Source organism: Schistocerca gregaria, chromosome 8 (genome assembly GCF_023897955.1).
Source record: "Schistocerca gregaria isolate iqSchGreg1 chromosome 8, iqSchGreg1.2, whole genome shotgun sequence".
NCBI classification, from domain to species: Eukaryota; Metazoa; Arthropoda; class Insecta; order Orthoptera; family Acrididae; genus Schistocerca; species Schistocerca gregaria.
Genome location: NC_064927.1, coordinates 71,797,301 through 71,818,746, shown reverse-complemented (window position 1 = coordinate 71,818,746; position 21,446 = coordinate 71,797,301). Strand labels below are relative to the sequence as shown.

Here is a 21,446-nt window from a genome sequence, read left to right as displayed (position 1 = left end):
ACCATAGTTTCCTTCCTTAAGAGCATGAACAACCCAATGCTGCACATTACTGATATCATCACTGTACACAGCTTTGATCCTTTTATGGTTTTCAGTTGGAGGTATGTTTTCTGTTGTTATATACCTGAGACACCACAATGTTCCATACTACAATTTGGAGCCCCCTAGTGGCATAGGGTAGCAACTTGGTAAGCGGAGTGGTGAAGTCGATCGAGTAATATGCGTGACATGTAACACCTCAACTGCTATTGAGTACAGAATACAAAATTTGGAGGTATTACTTTTCAGCACACCCTCTTAGTTGAAATGAATTAACATGTAATTAGTGAACTGCAATAAACTTACCACAATCAACTCTAAATTCATATATTTACTTGCAAACAAAGATTTTAAACAGAATGAGATTTTCACTCTGCACCGCAGTGTGTGCTGATATGAAACTTCCTGGCAGATTACAAGTGTGTGCTGGACCGAGACTCAAACTCGGGACCTTTGCCTTTTGCGAGCAAGTGCTCTACCAACTGAGCTACTCAAGCACGATTCACGCCCCGTCTTCACAGCTTCACTTCTGCCAGTACCGAGTTCGAGTCTCAATCCGACACACAGTTTTAATCTGCCAGGAAGTTTCAAAGATTTTAAACTTTTCTCCATTATGGATATGTAACATAGTGACTGAAATGAATAAAGATTTTCTGAAATAACTGCAACAAATTGTCTTTTGTTATAGTTCAGTTTTTAATTATATCATGACTGATTTTGAGTCACCTACTGACATCAAGAGATGCTGCTGCTGCTGCTGATGATGATGGTGAATTGAAAACTGACCATGCAATAATAAAAATGGAACCATTACAAAAGGCAACTGGTTGTAGTTATTTCCGAAAACCTTTACTAGAAAAATGCGTGTGGCATTTTACTGCAATAAATTAACATTAATGTGAGCAAAGATGGCCACATGTACAAACATGAAGTAAAATCTTAATATCAATTAGCAAAAATAATAGTATATTGACTGCGCACATTTTAGCCATCCGTTAAACTCGATAAACAAACAGAGACCTGCTTCAATGGAAAGTGCTATCATAACAACAGTTCAGTCTGTGTCATATGATCACAATAATCTCACTTTTAATATTAAACAGCCACACAATGTCCAACAGTCTTTTCTTCCTCTATAACATTTTTCCCTTTCAGTTACATGTATATTTTGTCATTTTCCTTTCTCACTGTTACTCAAGTATGTATCTGTGAATGTCTCTCACTTCTGCCTCTCCTTCACCTGGACATCCTTCTACAGTCTTCCACTTTTCAACTCGCAACCCACATTCCTCAACATCTGCTTTCTTACTCCAAACTTGCATAACATTTACTAATCATAATATTTTCTACATCCCTTTCAACATACAGGTTGATCCACAATTTTGATCATAAAGCTTCGCAAGGCTGGTATATCATACCACATAGAATCAATCATTCTTAAAAACCGACCCAATTACACTACTCTGTTATATTTCTTTATTTTTTTCTAGTGTGCGTGTGCGTGTGTGTGTGTGTGTGTGAGAGAGAGAGAGAGAGAGAGAGAGAGAGAGAGAGAGAGAGAGAGAGAGAAGTGGAAAAGGGGGGGGGGGGGGGGGGGGAAGCACATGAAACATATCTCCCTATCAGTAAACAGTAATTTAAAATTTAAATCAATATATTCATTTTTTTAAGACTGAAAACTTTGTTTTTGAGCCATGCGTGGCTCACGTTCCCGCCATCATGTATTTTACACCCTGTTTTCAACGTACTTCCACCTCACTATGTTAATTTTAATTACTACCATCACTGAGTCGCTGCTTTGCCTGACTGCAACCGGTACTAGCAGCGCATGTCAATATATGCCATCTTGTGTAATATCTTTGCCCGACTGCTATTACTTCCCGATCGTTGTCTGTTTTAAGGCAGTTTGGGTCGCGAGTTCGGGCTGTCAGCGAGTTGGAACGCATTTGGAGTGCAGTCCGGACCTGCCAGTTGTGAGTTGCAATGCGTCAGTAGTGCAGTCAGGTTGGAGCAGTAAGGTCTGTGTTGACATGGCTCGCCCGACCATTGCTGACAGACATCACTTGAGCTGGGCCACAATCTTGGTGGATCGTCAGTTGGTCGTCCGACCAGGCGACGCGTTTTGGCTCACCGGTCGTTCATAAGTCGGCTGTGTGTGTGTGTGTGTGTGTGTGTGTGTGTGTGTGTGTGTGTGTGTGTGTGTGTGCACCAACTCCCAATTTGTCTTCGTGTGTGCTTAGTTACTGCTGCATATCATTCAGGTCTTTGTCCAAGTGTTTGTCAGGTTGTGTGTAGTTGACATTATTTCCTCTGACGACCATTTTAGATGTTGTCTGGATTCTGAGGGAGTCGGTCAGTTGCTGTGGACCAGGGAAGCTATCTCCGCACGGTGTAGTCGGCTGGTGGTCCTTTGCGTAGTGTCAGAGCGTGTGTGGAGCTGTCCAATCACTACGAGCTTCGTGGTTCACAGACCCAGGATGTCAAAGTTGAGTAGTGGTTTCAACAATCCAAGCCACGTCACGTCCAATCATGTTGTGTGGTTTGTTTCGGTGGTCCGCTGTTGGAGAGATTTTCCTGTGAGCAACACTCTCTGTTTCTATTGCTGAAATTTAGCTGCCATGCAGTGCAATTAACTTACTACGATTTGAGTATACCAGTGGAATTTTCTGCCTTTTGGCCATTAGTGTTCCAGTTACCTGCCCTGGCCACTAACATAATTTCAGGCAGCATCCTTTCCTCATATGTTGTTGCTGTCCAACATGGTGTGTACTTTTGACAGCTAATACATATTTCATTGTGGATAATCACGTTCATAACCTTTTGTCTTTGAGTTCTCATGTACTGATTGGTGGCAAGCAACTCATCGTGTCCGTCGGTCTGTGGCCGTCTCCTGGTTGGGTTCCGACGGATCAAGTGTAGTTGGGATCACCCACTGTCTCACCTAAGTGAACAAGGGCAGACCGACCTCCCTGGAGGCTTCCGAGTGCCATTTTCTTTATTGTCCATCTCACCCGTGTTTAATTCTCTGTTAAAAATCTACCACAGCCAATTATTTAAAAATTCTTGTTTTACTGGACTTTATGTATTATGAATTTTGAGAAATCAGTTGTGGGCCTTAAGCCACACTACCCTATCCTGTGCAAGCTTCTTCAAATTTACGAATTAAGAGTTATTTAATTACATATAGTCTGAATGAGTGTATTGCAACTATGAATATCTGAAAACTGAACCCTCTATTGCAACAGTCATTAATTAATCTCTCTCTCTCTCTCTCTCTCTCTCTCTCTCTCTCTCTCTCTCTCTCTCTCTCTCCCCCCTCCCCCTCCCTCTTTCTTCCTCCGTGTGTGTGTGTGTGTGTGTGTGTGTGTGTGTGTGTTTTTCTGAAACTTATCCCTTCAAATACTGCAATATTGCCCCATTTTAAAAACACAAAGTAAAAAACTGTACAACACGAAAATGTTTACTTGTCTAACCAACATTATTCCATCACCTGGAAGTCAATCAAAATGTGAATTTTGTAAATTTATTGTAATGTCATACACATGGCATGTCTTCAAAGTCCTGAAATCCCACTCAAATGCTTTGCAAGCAGTAATTTCAGATATAGTGGTGTACAAGATATTAAGACTTATATGACTGTGTCAGTTTTCATTTAAGCTCACAATTTATTGAGGGTATAGCTGATAAAAGTCCACACAATAAAATTTAATACATGCAAATACTTCATCATCCTCATCGATTCTTGGCAGGAAACTACAGTTTACATTGTCCAAAGCACTACAAACTGTGTGCAAATACAGGTATATCTTATCTGCCTTATTAATATAAGCTAATACTTTAATAAAACTGAGAGATGGGAACCTCATAGCAACAATGTGTTCTGTTCAGTGCTACAGAAACAATAATTGAAAAAAAAAATACCATCACTTACTCCACCACCAAAAGGTAAGGCATAAAACAGCAGGCTTGTATTACCATACCTTGAAGCACAAGAATGTGGCAGGCATGCAGAAACTGGAGTGCCACCTTACCTCCGCGTTTGGATTCGGATTGCTTGAACTGCCGTCGTCTACAACTGGTCTATTATTACATGTAAGAGAGTGCGGATCACATTCCACACTGGCCCGAAGCACTGGGCTGCTTGTAACACCACCTGCAGCCACAATCAAAACAACACGGCTATTATGTCTGCATATATGCTAGTAAAAAGATGTCTGCTAATATTGTGCAAGTTTTAAAATAAACAATTACCCTGACAAAGCTGCAACAAAAGCAGTATGAGAAGTGGAACTAAATATTATTCTAATCAATAAGTTACAACATTTTAGTAATGGAAGGAATGAGGCTGCCACAATATGAAGCCAAATAAAATTATGTTAAAAAACTAAATAAATAAAATTTTTATGTTGTTCACAAATTGCAACATCATAAGATTTTCACACTAATTATGGTCATATAAGCTGGTCTTTTCTGAATGTACTTCCGACCAAAAAGCGATTTTGGTAGCTAGAGTCAAAGTTTTTGTTAATCATGCCTTTTGTGTTCTTTTGGAGTTTCCATAGCATCTTTCATCCCTAACAAATATTTCTTTATATATAATCAAAAAGTGAAATACCAATTTTCATAAATTTAACTTTACATATTTTTTAATTTAACAGAATAATTTCTTAAAAATTTTCATCCCCTATTGTACTCCCTCAGAAGTCGAATTTCCAGAAACAATGAAACAGGGATTCTTTTTCTCACTGAGAAGAGAAATACTAATTGTCATGGATGTAGCCTTAGAAGTCCTTTTGTAGTACTTTAGCAACCGTTTACTTTGAAAAAAGAAAAAAAAAAAAACACCTTTCACCCACTGTTTTACTCTCTTAGTGGTTGTATTTCCAAAAATACTGAAACAGGATTTTTTTTTCCTGACTGGGAACCCAAATACTAGTTTTACAATTCCAGCTTCAAAATTTCCTTAATGCAGACCTACTTTCAAAAAGCCTTTCATCCCCTATTTCACACCCTAAAGAGTGGAATTTTGGACAACAGTTTCTTAAACATTGCCTACAGTATAAGATCAACACCCTCTCCAAACTTCATGTTTCTATCCACAGCAGTTTGGGCTGGGCAATGATGAGTCAGTGAATCAGTCTATTCCTATTTCACTCCCTTAGGCGTTGAATTTCCAAAAACAGCGGCATGTATGTTTTATTTCTAATGCAGAAACCAGATACAAAATTTTCACAAAAAAATGCTTGCACAATGAAATATTTCCATAAAAACTTTCATCCCTCATTTCACCCCCAAAGGGGTTGAATTTTCAAAAACACTGAAAGATGTATTTTTTGTTTCTATCTGAGAATACAAATTTAAATTTTCATAGATTTAGTTTCAAAAATGCTTTCAAACTACAATATTTCCACAAAAAATTTCGTTCTCTAGTTGACTTCCTTATGGGTTCGATTTCCAAAAACAAATATATATTTTTTTCTATTTGTAACTGAAAAGTCAAATGCCAATGTTATAGCTTTAAAAATACTTTAGTTGTTCTTTAATAATGATATATTTTCAAAAAAAAACTTTCACCTATTATTTCACATCCATAGGGATCTAGCGTGCCTCAGTGATACTGAACCACAATAGAGGAGTATCTGTTGAGAGGCCAGCCAAACGTGGTTTCTGAAGAGGGGCAGCAGCCTTTTCAGTTGTTGTGAGGGCAACAGTCTGGATGATTGACTGATCTGGTCTTTTAACACTAACCAAAACAGCCTTGCTGTGCTGGTACTGTGAATGGCTGAAAGCAAGGGGAAACTAAAGCCGTAATTTTTCCCGGGGGCATGCAGCTTTATGGCAAAGAAAGTGTTTCTGAAAAAGGGAAATTTGTTAACATCAAGTGTAGCTTAAACTGTCAGGAAGTCATTTCTGAAGTATTTGTATAGAGTGTAGCCAGGTATGGAAGTGAAACGTGGACGATAAATAGTATGGACAGTAAGAGAACAGAAGCTTTCAAAATGTGGTGCTACAGAAGAATGCTGAAGATTAGTTATGTGATGTACCCATCTAATGATGAGGTATTGAACAGAATTGGGGAGAAGGGAAATTAGTGGCCCAACTTGACTAGAAGAACGGACCGTCAGGTGGCTTGCGGAGTATGGATGTAGATGTAGATGTAGATGGGTAGGTAGGATATGTTCTGAGGCATCAAGGGATCACCAATTTAGTATTTGAGGGCAGCATGGAGGGTAAAAATCTTAAAGGGAGACCAAGAGATGGATAAACTAGGCAGATTCAGAAGGATCTAGGTTGCAGTAGGTACTGGAAGATGATGACGCTTGCACAGGACAGAGTAGCATGGAGAGCTGCATCAAACCAGTCTCCGGACTGAAGACAACAATAACAACAACAGGGTTAAATTTCCAAAAATGCTGAAACATGTATTTCTTTGTGACTGAGTGACAAACCAATTACCAATTTCCATAGGTCTAGCTTCAAAGTTGCCTTAATAGCAACAATTTAAGGTTGGAAGTTCATAAAATGCGTTCTGAAAAAATGCCTACAGTGTAAGATCCACACCTTCACCAAATTTCAAATTTTTATCCTCAGCGGATTGAACTGGGCAAAGATGAGTCAGTCAGTCATTCACAACGTTGAAGTCTGAGGACATTTCCTGACTAATTACTTAATATGATGGCTGTGCCATGTCACATTATCCTCAACATATCATTGTGCTGCTACAGGAAATACTTCTTATTCTTTGTTTTTCCTCTAATATCAATGCATATTCAACAAAATATCACATAAGACTAATTAATGTCAGGTTATCACCAAACTGACATATAAAAATTCTCACAAATATGAGGACTGTCGAGCAATACCATCTCATAACTTTATAGCAGAGCTACACAGCAAGAATGCTCCACAAGCATATTATGAGCAGCGCAGGCCTGCGAGCTGCAAGTATTGTACCACCTTCATTGTCACAGAGAACACAAGGGGGACCTGCGAAGAAAGTCGTGTAAACAAGGAAATTGTTCCTGAGGGCATTGTTCTGAGAAATCTAGAATGTCTTTGTAAGTCACTGTTGTGTTGCACTGCAAATCAACCACTCTGAGCTGCAGATTAGTGTGAATTGGCCACTGGAAGCTTTTTCAATTCCCATTCAGTTGCACACTGAATCCTTATTTATTTCCCAATATGACTGGCATTATATATGTAGCCAGATAAAATAATAAATTCCTTGACACACCTACATTTCCTTCAATGTTCCTAATAACGTCACGAGGCTCAGCAATGAGCACAGCAACTTATGATGATTCTTGTATGTATTAACACATACAGTGCCTTTGTGAACTGAACATCCTGCAAGTGTTCAGTGTCTCATGGCACACTATATACATTTTGCAAATCTATTTCACTGTGTGAAAGGACAAAATTCCTCACACTGTAGATTTAAACACGAAGTAACACAATTCCAACTCACTACTGTCACTGTTGGATGGCACTTCTGTTAAAACAACCCTCCCTTAATGCACAGTTGACACTTTCCCCATGTTGTCACGATCACACGGTGCATGCGCATTAGCATCACTCCCACTGTGTCACAACTGCTTTGCTCATACATGAGAGCCCGCTCACACTGAAAACTAGCAAGTTGTTAAGCCCTGCTTTACAGTTTTTCCAAGACAATTTGATACAATTATGTAACTTAATATTAGTTCAACTGATAATAAAAATGGTAGCTCAGATTATTGAGTCTTGAGTTTCAACAACTTCTGTGTCTTTCAGAAAAACAATGTGGCCTTCACAGATTGAGAGCTAGCACAGTAACAAAAATGAGCACAATAATAGCAGATATTGACAACAGAAACATACTCAGTTGTTTACAATTAAGAGAGAGATAGTGCAAAATACATAATGACAACAGAAAGTAAAAAGTGCAAGTCAAAGACACATTTTCACAAAATGTGTCTGCTGAATATTCTTGCTGTGTTTTGGAACAATATATAACGAACAGCTACCAGCCACGAGGCTGACATTACTTTCATTTCATATGTTTTTCCTGTGGCATACATTAATATTCTACAAAATTTTAATTTACAGTGTTGTTAATAAATAATTCTTTTATACTTTTACATGATAAATAACTACAAACCAATAAATATTAAATAAATCTATTATTGTAAAGGCACACTAAATGTTTTGAAAGTATAGCAAACACTTACACAAAAATGCAGGAAAATCTTCAGTCCAGTCATGAATCTGGTCACTATCAATATCAATGTGGGATCCTATTTCTGGGCTCCTCATGTTGACACATCTTAATGTGTGGAACTGGACTGTTTGTTGGTGGTCCACAGACGGTGGCCGAGGAATGAGAGGGAGGGGGATTTACTGGCTGCATCCATGCATCACAGTCCAGTGCCACACGTGCCTTTCCTGCTCTGTTGATCGTCAAACACGATCATCCCATTACTATCAATGTTCACATTATTTTGAATATCCCGTGTATTTCGAGAGGGAATGCCCGTTACTACAGATGTGGTGGCCACAGGTGGATAGACTGTATGAGAGGAAGAGACTTCTGGGTGACGAATGGGTAGCAGCAGTCAAAGTGGAGGTATTGCTGGTGGTTTGTGGGTTTTATATGGTCGGAGGCACTGATGAAGCCATGTTTTGAGGTGGAGGTCAACAATGAGAAAGGTGGCTTGTTGGGTTGAGGACCATCAGATGAAGCGAATCGGTGAGAAGGTATTGAAGTTCTGGTGGAATGTGGGCACGGTAGCCTCACCCTAGATTCAGATCACGGAGATTTCCTCAATGAATTTGAACCAGGTGAGGGGTTTGGGATTTAGGGTTCCTCCAGATGATCCCATTAATAGGATGATGCCATATGGGTGCCCTTTGCCGTACCCAAGACCCGTTTGTAGGTGATGCCTTCACAGAAGAAGTAATTGTGGGTGAGGATATAGCTGGTCACGATAACTAGGAAGGAAGTTCTAGGTCTGGAATCCATCGGGTATTGGGAAAAGTAGTATTCAATAGTGGCAAGACCATGGACACGAGGGATGTTAGTGTAAACGGAGGCACTGTGGGGTAATGGAACAGGAACTGTGAGGGTCTATGCTATCTCCTAGATAGGAGGGTAGGTTCAGTTACAAGCTGACTGTGTTCATCTACGAGTGCACAGATTCTCTCAGTGGAGGCACAACAAACAGTGACAATCTGATGTCCTGGGTAATTGGGTTTATGGACATAAGGAAGCATTTAGGCATGTGGAAGGTAGTGGTAGGAGTGGCAGGGAGTGGTAGGATTGAGGGGGGAGGGAGGAGAGAAAAAGGGGGGGGGGAGAGAGAGAGAGAGAGAGAGGGAGGGAGGGGGGGGGGGCCTTCTGGCATGGGTCTAAGGATTTGAGGAGACTTACCTTGGCAGGTTTTGTAGGTGGACATACCTGACTGCTAATGAAATAATTCTTGCAGCTCCCGGGATTGGAATGACTCCTTACCCTCTCCCTTAACACCCACATCCTTTTGTCTTTCCCTCTTTCTGGAAGAAGCAACCTTCGGTTGCGAAAACAGAAATTTTGTGTGTGTGTGTTATTTTATTGTGCCTGTCTACCGGCACTTTCCCGCTTGGAATCTTTGTTTTTAATATATTTTTCCCATGTGGAAGTTTGGTACGTTGACAGAAACAATAACAAACAGAAACACACACAAATTTCAAGCCTTCACAACCCACAGTTGCTTCATCAGGAAAGAGGGAAGGAGAGGGAAAACGAAAGTATGTGGGTTTTAAGGGAGAGAGTAAGGGAGTCATTCCAATCCCGGGAGCGGAAAGAAAGACACACACACACACACACACACACACACACACACACACACATATATATATATATATATATATATATATATATATATATATATATATATAAGCAGACACATGTAAAGGCAAAAAGTATGGACAGAGATGTCAGTCGAGGCAGAAGTACGAAGGCAAAGATGTTGTTGAATGACAGGTGAGGTATGAGCGGCGGCAACTCGAAATTAGCGGAGGTTGAGGTCTGGTGGGTAACGAGAAGAAAGGATACATTGAAGGGCAAGTTCCCATCACTGGAGTTCTGATAGGTTGGTGTTGGTGGGAAGTATCCAGATAACTCGGACGGTGTAACACTGTGCTAAGATGTACTGGCCGTGCACCAAGGCATGTTTAGCCAAAGGGTGATCCTCATTACCAACAAACACTGCCTGCCTGTGTCCATTCATGCGAATGGACAGTTTGTTGCTGGTCATTCCCACATAGAAACTTCACAGTGTAGGAAGGGCAGTTGGTAAATCACGTGGGTGCTTTCACACGTGGCTCTGTCTTTGAGTCTTTCCGCTCCCGCGGTTGGAATGACTCCTTACCCACTCCCTCAAAACCCACATCCTTTCGTCTTTCCCTCTCCTTCCCTTTTTCCTGATGAAGCAACTGTGGGTTGCGAAAGCTTGAATTTTGTGTGTGTGTGTTAGTGTGTCAACATACCAACACTTTCGTTTGTTAAGTTTTTAGATATATTTTACCCACGTGGAATGTTTCCCTCTATTATATTCATGTCATCAATTTGAACCCAACAATTACGTTTGTTATTGTCACTGTTGCATTTCGAAATCTTTTCTGTCATCTTACTTTCTCTTTTTGTTTATGCAAATAGTTTCACTTTGTATTCACCTTCTCCTTTTTACCGTAATCTACCATACAATTTTATTCTGTCTTATACACACTCAACAATACGTAACCCACTTGGAAACCATAACCAAAGCCAAAAAAATTTTTCCGCTTTCAACACTACCGCTGCTATGAAATCCACCATTCCCAGTTCACAAACAGTTCCTTTCACCTATTAAACAACCATTTCAGCTAGTTCTAACAACTTTCGCTTTATTTCCATTTCCATTTTTCCCACATCACTGATCATTTTTAGTCGCTTTCCACAGGTTTTACCGTCATTATTTCTTCATCAGACAATTGTTGCCCAAATTTTCATAATCTGCCACCACAAAACCACTCCTTTTAATATATTACGTCGCAGTTTTTTCGAAATTTTCCCGAATTTCTCCACCCTTTAATGTGTTTTGGAGGCAAAATAACCACCAACCTTTGTGCACATCGTTGTTTACAAACCCTAGATCACCACAGGAACAACATAGCTCAGCTTTAACACTTACAGCACAGTGCCCGTGCGCCATACGGGCGCGGCCGCCCTGACGTTGGCGACAGCACCCGTATACCGTACGGGCGAGCCTTTATTTGGCTGTGATCACTGGAAAGACAAAGTTACTTGCCGTTCATTCACAGGTGTTTTCGATTGTGAAAATATCGCGCAGCGAGTTAACAGAGGCAGAGATCTTAGATATTCTTTATGGAGATGCAGGATTTGAAATTGACGATTCTGACAAAGAGGATTCGTACTGTCCAGGCGAGAGTACAAGTGATGATTCAGGTATGTATATGTCTCAATTGTTCAGAAAGTGAAGAGTTCATTACCGCATTTTGTATTGTGAGTAATGTTCATTACTTCACTTGCATTTAGTACCTTTTAGTACCAACCTTAGCATTATTTTTTTTCCATGCAGACAATGGTACAGACCATCAGTCACCATCTGTGGTACCTGGTCGTGTGTGAGCTCACTGAGCACAAAGAGCAAGACTGGTCGGAACCAGACGACCAGCCAGCACTGCCGGATTTCCAGGAGGTGGTTGGCAGAGCATCGCATTTTTCAGATGCCAATGAGGAGCTTCAATATTTTAGTTATTTCTTTGATGATGACCTTATTCAGATCATCAAAGGTAAAATGAATCTGTACGCTGGTAATGTTATTATGACAATGAAATGCAAAGGTAGCCTGAGTTGGCGTAAGTGGTTGGCACTAAATTGCAAGAGATTTACTGGTCTCCAAGTATTATTTTGCATATGTGCATCATCAAATTGCCGAAAATCAGTGATTATTGGTCAACAAACCTGTTTCCGCAGACTGGATTTGCAAGTAAATTGTTGAGTCGCGATCGATTTTGCGCTACATTGTCAATGTTACACTCGAATGACAATGCCACGTTCATTAGCAGAGGCGAAGAAAAGGGACGAGCCAATTAGAGTCAGGCCTTTGTTTGATTTCTTTGTGAATAAATCAAAATTAGTTTTCATCCAGTCATGAATCTGACAATAGATGACGCAATGTGTCCCTTTCGTGGTAGAACAAGCTTCAGGGTACACATGAAAACAAACCCAATACATATGGAATAAAATTGTATACTCTCTGCGATTCATGTACTGGTTATATGCTTAACTGTGATGTATATACAAGTTGCATTCACAATAGTTTGGCAAAGGACATTACATTTATATGGATAGGTACTACACCAGTCCATCTCTTTTGGACATGTTGTGGGAAAATAAACCTCTGGGAGTGGAACTGTAATGAAAAACAGGAAAGGTTTGCGACAAATATTCAGAATATTAAAATTTAAAAAAAATGGTTTTTCAAAGGAAATCCATCTCTTAGCAGTGACGTGAAAGTGAGAACGAGGCGTTTTTTGTCTTTCCACAAAACGTAAGTCTAAAGCACTAGTATTCAAGTGGCTTTTCTAGTTCACCTTTATCTCTTCCCATATATTTTTACTTTTATTTTCATTTCAGCTTCATGTTACACTTTCCATCTTCTAATACCACGTCACCCTCGCAACATCCCCACAACGACCCCATTAAGGTTTATTTACATTCCCTCCGCAAACATTCCTTTGCCCTAGCCAGATTACGCTCCCATATTTTATTAACTCAAGCTTGTCTGACAGTTGGCATTACCCCCAAAGGCCTCACACTTAAAGTTTCCCTCTCTGGCTGTAGCCCTTCTTTCCATCAGTCCCTATACCAGTTCCAAACTGAACAATCCATAGCCCTCGCCCGCCCAACCCTTCACCTACACTTCAACTAAGCCAATGAACACACCTGTCAACACCTATCCTTAATGAAAGTCCCAATCTTTCCTCTCCCACAGCCACACCTTCTACAGGTCAACCACAAATTAGAACAGTATGCCACCCACCACCTCAAAAAACTATCCAGTCTCCTGGTTTCCCACCTCCGGAAAGGCAACTCACTCACCCTCCACAACCTTTCCAGCAAACCTCAACCTCCTCTCATTGCATACAGACCCAATCTCTCCCATCTACTCAATCTCCCACTTCCAGCTCCACTCCCCCCAAAACCTCAAAATTCCAATCAACACAACCTGGAACCACAACACCCTAATTCAGTAGTTAACCTTTCCTCCAAACATCTCCCCCAATCCAAAACCTCTGTCCTACCCAAAGGCCTCACCTTCAGCCCTATTCCCAGATTCAACATAACAGCCCTCGTCAAAGATTTCCTGTCCTACACTTGTACTCTCTACTGGAAATATCACTTTGCCATGAAGAAAAATAATCCTAATCCTATTCCTAATGATCCAACTCCCCAAGACACTATCCAAATTGAATCCTGCCTGGAACAGTTCCATCTTCCGTCACATCGGGACCCACGTCCTCTTCCTCAAAATCACCCTCTCCAAACCTTCCAGGAATTTCTCACTTCCAGCCTTGCCTCTCAATCCTTCTTGAAAACCTTAATCTTATTCCCAACATCACCACAGCTGAAGCCCAGGCTATCCGTGATCTGAAGGCTGACCAATCCATTGTCACTCTTCCGGCGGACAACGGTTCCATGACTGAGGCACTTAATCTTCGGTAGTATGTGGCTGAGGGACTGCGTCAGCTTTCAGACAACACTACATACAAAGTTTGCCAAGGTAATCCCATTCCTGATGTCCAGGCGGAGCTTCAAGGAATACTCAGAACCTTGGGCCCCCTACAAAACCTTTCACCTCACTCCATCAACCTCCTGACCCCACCGACACCCCGCACCCCTACCTTCTACCTACTTCCTAAAATTCACAAACCCAATCATCCTGGCCACAAGGACATCAACACCATATCCAGTAGAACTTACGATCTGTTTGAAATACGAGACTTTAGAAATAGTAAACACAGTCACTTATTTAGGCTACAAAACTATCCTTTCTGGAAGAAGCAAACCTAGCTGAAAAAGCCACCAGGCACACAAACAATGGGAGTCAGAATAATGTAATGAAACCTTTCTTAGTCCAGAAACACATCATAACATGCCTCTCTTATCGAGACCTGTACCTATGGCACTGAAGCCTGGAGAATAAAGGTGAAAGATGCGAAAGACTAACAGCCTGTGAAATGAAATTCTTGAGACAAACAACTGGTTACACCAAATGAGAACAGAAAGGAAATGAAGATGCATTGAAGGAACCTCAAAAAGAACCCATCACACATTATATTCAGAGCTACTGTAAACCTATAGAAAATGTCCACAACAGAAGAGCTCAAAGAAGATCCCAAAACCTATGATACACTAACACCTCCACAGTGTAAGATCGCCAGGCACTCAATGAAAAGATGGCAGGAGAACTTCTCGATAAGACTGTAACAGGTCAAGAGGCCTAGTACTTTGAAGAAAGATGATGATGGGTGATGGTGGTGATATAACTTTCATCCTGTTAATTTACATTAAACTATGTAATTTCATTGCATGCAGTTTCAACAGTGTTTGTATTTTTTATAAAACTGCTTGTCCGTGCCGGTAGCTGAGTGGTCAGCATGACAGAATGTCAAGCCTTAAGGCCTGGGTTCGATTGCCGGCTGGGTCAGAGATTTTTCTCCGCTCAGGGACTGGGTGTTGTGTTGCCTTAGTCACACAACATTTACATTAAATGACTTGACCTGAGCGCTTGCTTCTTAGATGGCAATGCAATTCTCGACAGTCACGTTTTGACTTTTGCATTCAGTTCAGTACATCACACATAATGAGCAGTTACTTATCATATAGGTATCAAACAGCATACAGATGGGCCAAAGAAAAGAAAATGATGAATGTCACCACTTTGCTTCTCCCTCCTTAGACAAGTACTAATTGGGTTCGGCTTTGCTAGTTAATGACGTCTTGGACCACACATGCAGTGGTGCAGAGGTAATCTACAACTTATGATGATGATGAAAAGCTTTTTGGTTTACAGATACATTGAAACATTCTGACGAATGTCATAGTCATCGTCCATTAGGAAGGCACTTCATCAATCTATCATTAGTGTGCCACTTGTTCAAATCTATTGGTATATTATTACTGCCCGCTGCTGGCATACCCAATAGTGTTACATTACCAGTATAGTTGGGGAAGTCTACATTCATGCAACTTATCACGATATTTACCTATAATTCAAAAATCCTGTTGAAAGGTGCCATTCATGCACATGTCCTCCTCCCCCCCCCCCCCCCCCCAAAAAAAATCTCTCTCTCTCAAACACACACACACACACACACACACACACACACCAGTGAATAAAATGTATGTCAGCACTGACATATGCCCAGTCAATATGCTGCATTGTGAAGAGCACTCACTGTTAGCCAGTCTTATTCACAGCAAGGTACCTCTAAGAACATTTAACCCCATTCAAAGCAGATGGTCAGCTAAGGTGAATGCAAGTACTATTTAAAAACCATGAAAAGGTAGTTTGTGTCACAGGAGGTACCAGTTAACAACGATACAAACTATCTGATGCCTCTTCACCACCACCACCACCACCACCACCACCACCACCACCACCGTCCTTCCTCTTCACATATAAGATGGTCTTCACTGTCATCAAGAGCATTACTTACACTGCACTTTTTGAAAGGTTTAACAATAATGCCTTCTCTCACTCTAGACCACAGGTGTTTTATTCACTCATGCGAGAGTTTGATTGTAGGTAATTTTAAAGCTCCCATCAGCATGAATTCATGTTGCATTTCACCTATCATCCATTCCTTCCATTCCTCTCTCATATACCCTTTAAATGGTTTATTTATCGAGACATCAAGAGGCTCTGTATCTCCCTGTCTTAATTTCTCTTTCACAGAATTTTTCAAATCACCACTAAACTGATCTAGCACAAGAAGAGAATCTGTCTTCAATAAAGCACCTTTCCTTCGCCCCCACAATCTGTTAATCCACAATTTCACACCAGCCTCGTCCATCCAACACTAGTCATGTATGTGAACAACAATGCCTGGCAGTACTTCAGGTTTTGGCACTGCTTTTGCGCTTGAAAATAATGACTTGATTAAGTTTAGTACTGTCAGCACAACCTGTAGGCCAACAGTGTGGTGCAATTTTTCCACGTCCACTTGTTTTTATATTTACAGTTTTAGCACCTTCATGGCAAACGTTCCGTTTCTCGGCCCATCAAATGTCAGGAGTGTTGTTGTCCATATTCACTATTTGGCTTAGGTCCACACAGTTTTTTTATGTTGTATAATAAAGATTATAGATAATATTTTCTCTTCATACTTTTACGAGATTTTCTGAGATATTCTGGTTTTGGTTCACACATTATGTCCATGATGCTTCATAAACCTGTAACACTAAGCAACTCCGTCCTTAAAGTCTGTTAAGTTTCACCATAGCACTAGCTTACAAGCATGCACTTTAATCATTTTTATATTAATTCAAATGCCATTTTGATGGTGTCCTCAAATTAACTTCAGTACACCATCTTCTAGTTTTGGTCATTTTGCATTCAGTTCTCTATTTGCCCATTTAGTCTTCATTTATTTCAGTTCTTCTTTGCCTATCTGCCAATCACTGATGGTTTTTTCTGTTGGTGGAGAGCCAAAATGCTACTCTGTTTCCGTGTGGTTCTGCATATGCTATTACTTTCAATTTATAGCCCACATCATATGAATACTTTTTTTCCATTACGGAATCAGCTACTAACAAAAATATTGTACTGTTAACGATAACATAAATCACTTTCAATTCAAGTTCACTGGCACCGTAGACTGTAATGACTCATCACAGGCTAGACAGTGTTCTGGGTTTGTGTTGGAAGGGCAGGAGAGAGACAGTATCAGCAAGCTTGTCAATCTTCGCAACTCATGTTCGTCGAATTGGTGCGCTGTTACCGCCAGTTGAATCCAATGTTGCCAGATAGAGAGAGGTTTCCCGTGGCATCAAATGTGTGGCCGTTTTTAACACTGGTGAGAATTTTAAATCAAACACTGGAGACTTTTACATTCAATTTCAAGCATATAAAAAACCGGAATTTTAGAGGCAATTTTTCGAAAAAAAGAAAAGAAAAAGCACATATTATAGTTCGTAAAATATGATAGTTGCCATAATCTGAACAATTCCCTTCCAATGAACTTTATAAACTAATAATTAACCCACCATCTCATTGCGCACTTTCCAGTGTTCTGATTTTTCAAATCAGTAAAGATAACATCTAAAACAAAAATCACATATTGATGAGCAAAATACCTATATGAAAACACAAAATGTTAAGTTAATGTTGGACATGAATAGGGAATTTAACAGCACAAAAATGTAGATATAGTGAGGACTTGTCATTAGTAACATATCTATATAACTAAATGACTAATGCATTGCATGGTGCATAGTTACAGTTGCAAGTGTCTCAGTAACAGTTTCAAGGGGCGCAAAAATTTTTATTTTCAATGACCAAGATGAACAATTTAAAATGCTGTCCTAATCTACTCATTAAGAATTGTAATCTTCTATTAAAAGTGTAATGGGATAAGATAGTTATTACAGTTAGAAACTGAGTAATTTGTGAGCTTTGAGTTGAAAAACAGACTGTATTTATTCAGAATTCGACGATGGGAATGTTCCCTTGTAAGTGCTCTCAAGTGTCAATGAACACTGTTGATGAAACATGGGGAGTGTGCAGAGGGGAAAAATAATGCAAGACTTTTTTGTCGTTAATTTCACTTTTAAGGAGAAAAACATCCCCAAAAGATAATTTGGCATAATAGGTTTAGAGAAAATAGCTTTTAAACCATAAAATACAACAAATGTGTTTCATACAATAATTGAAATGAAATTAACATTCTTGGAAACTGTACAATCAACTTCTGAAAAAAAATTCGAAAATTTTCAAATTACCTCACTAACATTAATGAATTTTGCAAAATGGAAACTTTTGTTACAACTTATAGTAGTTTTCACGCCTTCCCTGTGTAATAAATCTGATTTCTACAATACCATTTTCGGTAAATAAGTTTTACACAATGTGCTGCCGGAGCATGTGCAACACATCTAATTAAAATATCTTACATTAACTATTATTCAAGTTATCTATTTTATATATTTTTGTTTTATTATGTAAATCATATTACACTTTCAATAAAATTTGTTTTTATTTTATTTTTTATTGTTTACCTTTTCATGTATGTGTATTCTGTTAAATGAAAATAATAAGTAACTCATTATCATCATACAAAATCTGTATAAAAATAATTAAAATGTTATGTTTTTGTTACCATTCACAGAAAGTGAACTAAATTTTTTCACATAATACACACGATGGATAAGATAAGAAAAAACAAAACTAAGCAAGTGTTGCAAAGTGTGGAAGGCGATCCTCTAAATATACTGCTTTGTACCAGGCATACTTCAAACGGACATGATTTCTGGTATTCCCCAAGGTAGTGTTATAGGCCCTTTGCTGTTCCTTACCTATATAAATGATTTAGAAGACAATCTGAGCAGCTGTCTTACACTGTTTGCAGATTATTCTGTCATATATAGACTAGTCAAGTCATCAGAGGATCAAAGCAAATTGAAAAACAATTTAGAAAAGATATCTATATGATGGAAAAATTGGCAATTGACCCTAAATAATAAAAAGTGTGAGGACATCCACATGAGTGCTAAAAGAAATCAGTTAAACTTCGATTACACAATAAATCAGCCAAATCTAAAGATCATAAATTCAACTAAATACCTGGGAATTTCAATTACTGAACACTTCAATTGGAAGTAACACAAACAAAATGTTCTGGGAAGGCTAACCAAAGACTGCGTTCTATTGGCAGGACACTTAGAAAATTTAACAGATGTACTAAAGAGACTGCCTACACTATGCTTGTCCATCCTCTTTTATAATGCTGCTGCACGGCGTGGGAACCTTACCAGATAGGATTGATGGAGTACATTGAGAAAGCTCGAAGAAGGGCAGCACGTTTTGTATTAATGCGAAATAGGGAGAGACTGTCACTGAAATGATACAGGATTTGGGGTGGACAGCATTAAGACAAATGCTGTTTTTCCACTATGGTGGAATGTTCTCACAAAATTTCAATTACCATCTTTCTTCACCGAATGTGAAAACATTTTGTTGATGTTGACCTACATAGGGAGAAATGATGATCATAATAAAGTACGGGAAATCAGAGCTTGCATGGGAAGACATAGGTGTTCATTTGTATGAGATTGGAGTAAAATAATAATTGTTAAGGTGATTCGATTAACCCTCTGCCAGGCTCTTAAATGTGATTTGCAGAGTATGCATACAGATGCAGGAGTTGAATACCTTCACCTCACCATGTTTCAAGCCACCATGAAGAATATACTTTTTCCTGTGAGATAGCTGTTAACTAACATAACTTAGCTATATTTATCATGCATGGATGGAAGCGAGCCGGCCGGTGTGGCTGTGCAGTTCTAGGTGCTACAGTCTGGAACTGCGTGACCACTACAGTCGCAGGTTCGAATCCTGCATCGGGCAAGGATGTGTGTGATGTCCTTAGGTTAGTTAGGTTAAGTAGTTCCAAGTTCTAGGGGACTGATGACCACAGATGTTAAGTCCCATAGTGCTCAGAGCCATTTTTGATGAAAGCGGACTCTTCCCCTTCTTTCTGTTTTCCAAAATTTAACTGCAGATTTCTTATATTCAAAATTTGCTTTTGTTTTCTGAAGAAAGGATGTTACCTGGGATGAAGGACTCTTCACATGTTTCACAGTCAGATACACAATCATTGTCAATCATTGCTATATCATGGAGCTCCAATCAAAAAACTGTAGCCCATTACCTTTTGCCATAACTGTCGAACATCCATCCATCACAAATCAATGCTGAAATGGTGTCTTTCAGGTCCACTTCCTGTGAACTGATAGAACTATCAAGGAATTCATACTGCTGAAATTATCACTTAGTATTCAGCAAATATTAATTGGGTTTATGGTTGGCATCTTCCCTACCTGTACACACAATAAAAAGTCTCACATGAATAATACACACATTTGTTCTACATTAAACATTCAGTGACTGCTAAAAAATTCAGGCAGCCACATCTAGAAATCCACACAAAGTGAAGTAATCCACACAGCGTTCCATGAGAGAGGGTTCCTGAAGAGTACAGTGAGGTCCAGAAGTCTTGTGGTGATGTACAGTTCTGCAATAGTAGTGAGCGGCAGATGAGACAGCTGTAGAGCTGTCAGTTCCAGCTTATGTAACAGGAAGCACGAATGAGAATACTCCAGGACCTGCAGCTCTCAGCAACACCGCAGACCAAATTGTGAGTCTGCCAACTAGTGGTACAGCCTTGTACCTCACAAGCTGCTAGTTGGCAAACCACATTAGACTGCAAAGCACAAACTGCAGCATCTCTTGGCTGCAGCTACTGAAGAGAGGTATCAGAAAGAGCTGGGGGTGGTAACAGCTTGTGTTAGCACATGTTGCAATATTTATGTAATCTTCAAATATCAGTCTTCAGAAAAATGACAATATTATGAAAAGACAGATTGTTACCGACCATATTGCAAAGATCTTGAGCTGCAGAAATGCATAACAAAAAGGTTACTAACCATGTAAGCTTTGGGCCCCAAGATGGTCTTCTGAAAATATGTGTGTACACACACACACACACACACACACACACACACACACACAGATTTGGACAAATGCAATTCGCACAAACATGACCACTGTCACTGGCTGCTGATTCTAAAATGTGAGCAACTGCACATGGTGGGAGAAGCAATCTGGGTGGCGGGGGGAAGAAGGAGACTCGGGCACAAAGGGGGAGGAAGACTAGGGTACAGATGAGGTAAGGGGTTGAGAGCAGGGGCTGTGTGGGCATGGATGAGGATACTGTGTAGGTTTCTGGGAGCACACAGGGGCAAGGTGGGGTGAGGGTAGCGCAACTAAGTGCATTCAGGAGACTGGGCAGAGAGTGGGGGTGGGAGTTGAAGTGGAGGTGTGGGTGGGGGTGGAAAAGAAGATACGTAAAAAGACAGAGAGCACTTGTGGAATAGAAGGCTGTGGAGTGGGAACAGGGAAGGAATAGTTGGGTAAAGGACAATGAGTAATGTAGGTTCAGGTCAGGAGGGTTATGTGAACAGAGGATAAATTGCAGTGAAGAGTTCCCACCTGCACAGTTCAGAAAAGCTGGTGTTGATAGGAAGGATCCAGATGGCTGAGGCTGTGAAACAGTCATTAAAATGAAGACCATTATGATGGCAGCACGCTCAGCAACTGGGT

At 40.0% G+C, this 21,446-nt stretch overlaps 1 protein-coding gene across 1 annotated transcript in view; it reads right to left on the bottom strand.

Annotated features, from left to right (window-relative positions):
- Nucleotides 1–21,446, bottom strand: part of LOC126284103 (ubiquitin carboxyl-terminal hydrolase 32) — a 203,137-nt gene that overhangs the window by 76,703 nt on the left and 104,988 nt on the right. The window contains exon 22 of the mRNA XM_049982761.1: nucleotides 4,071–4,192. Coding sequence (XP_049838718.1) covers nucleotides 4,071–4,192 — 122 coding nt within the window. The remainder of the gene's footprint in view (nucleotides 1–4,070; nucleotides 4,193–21,446) is intronic.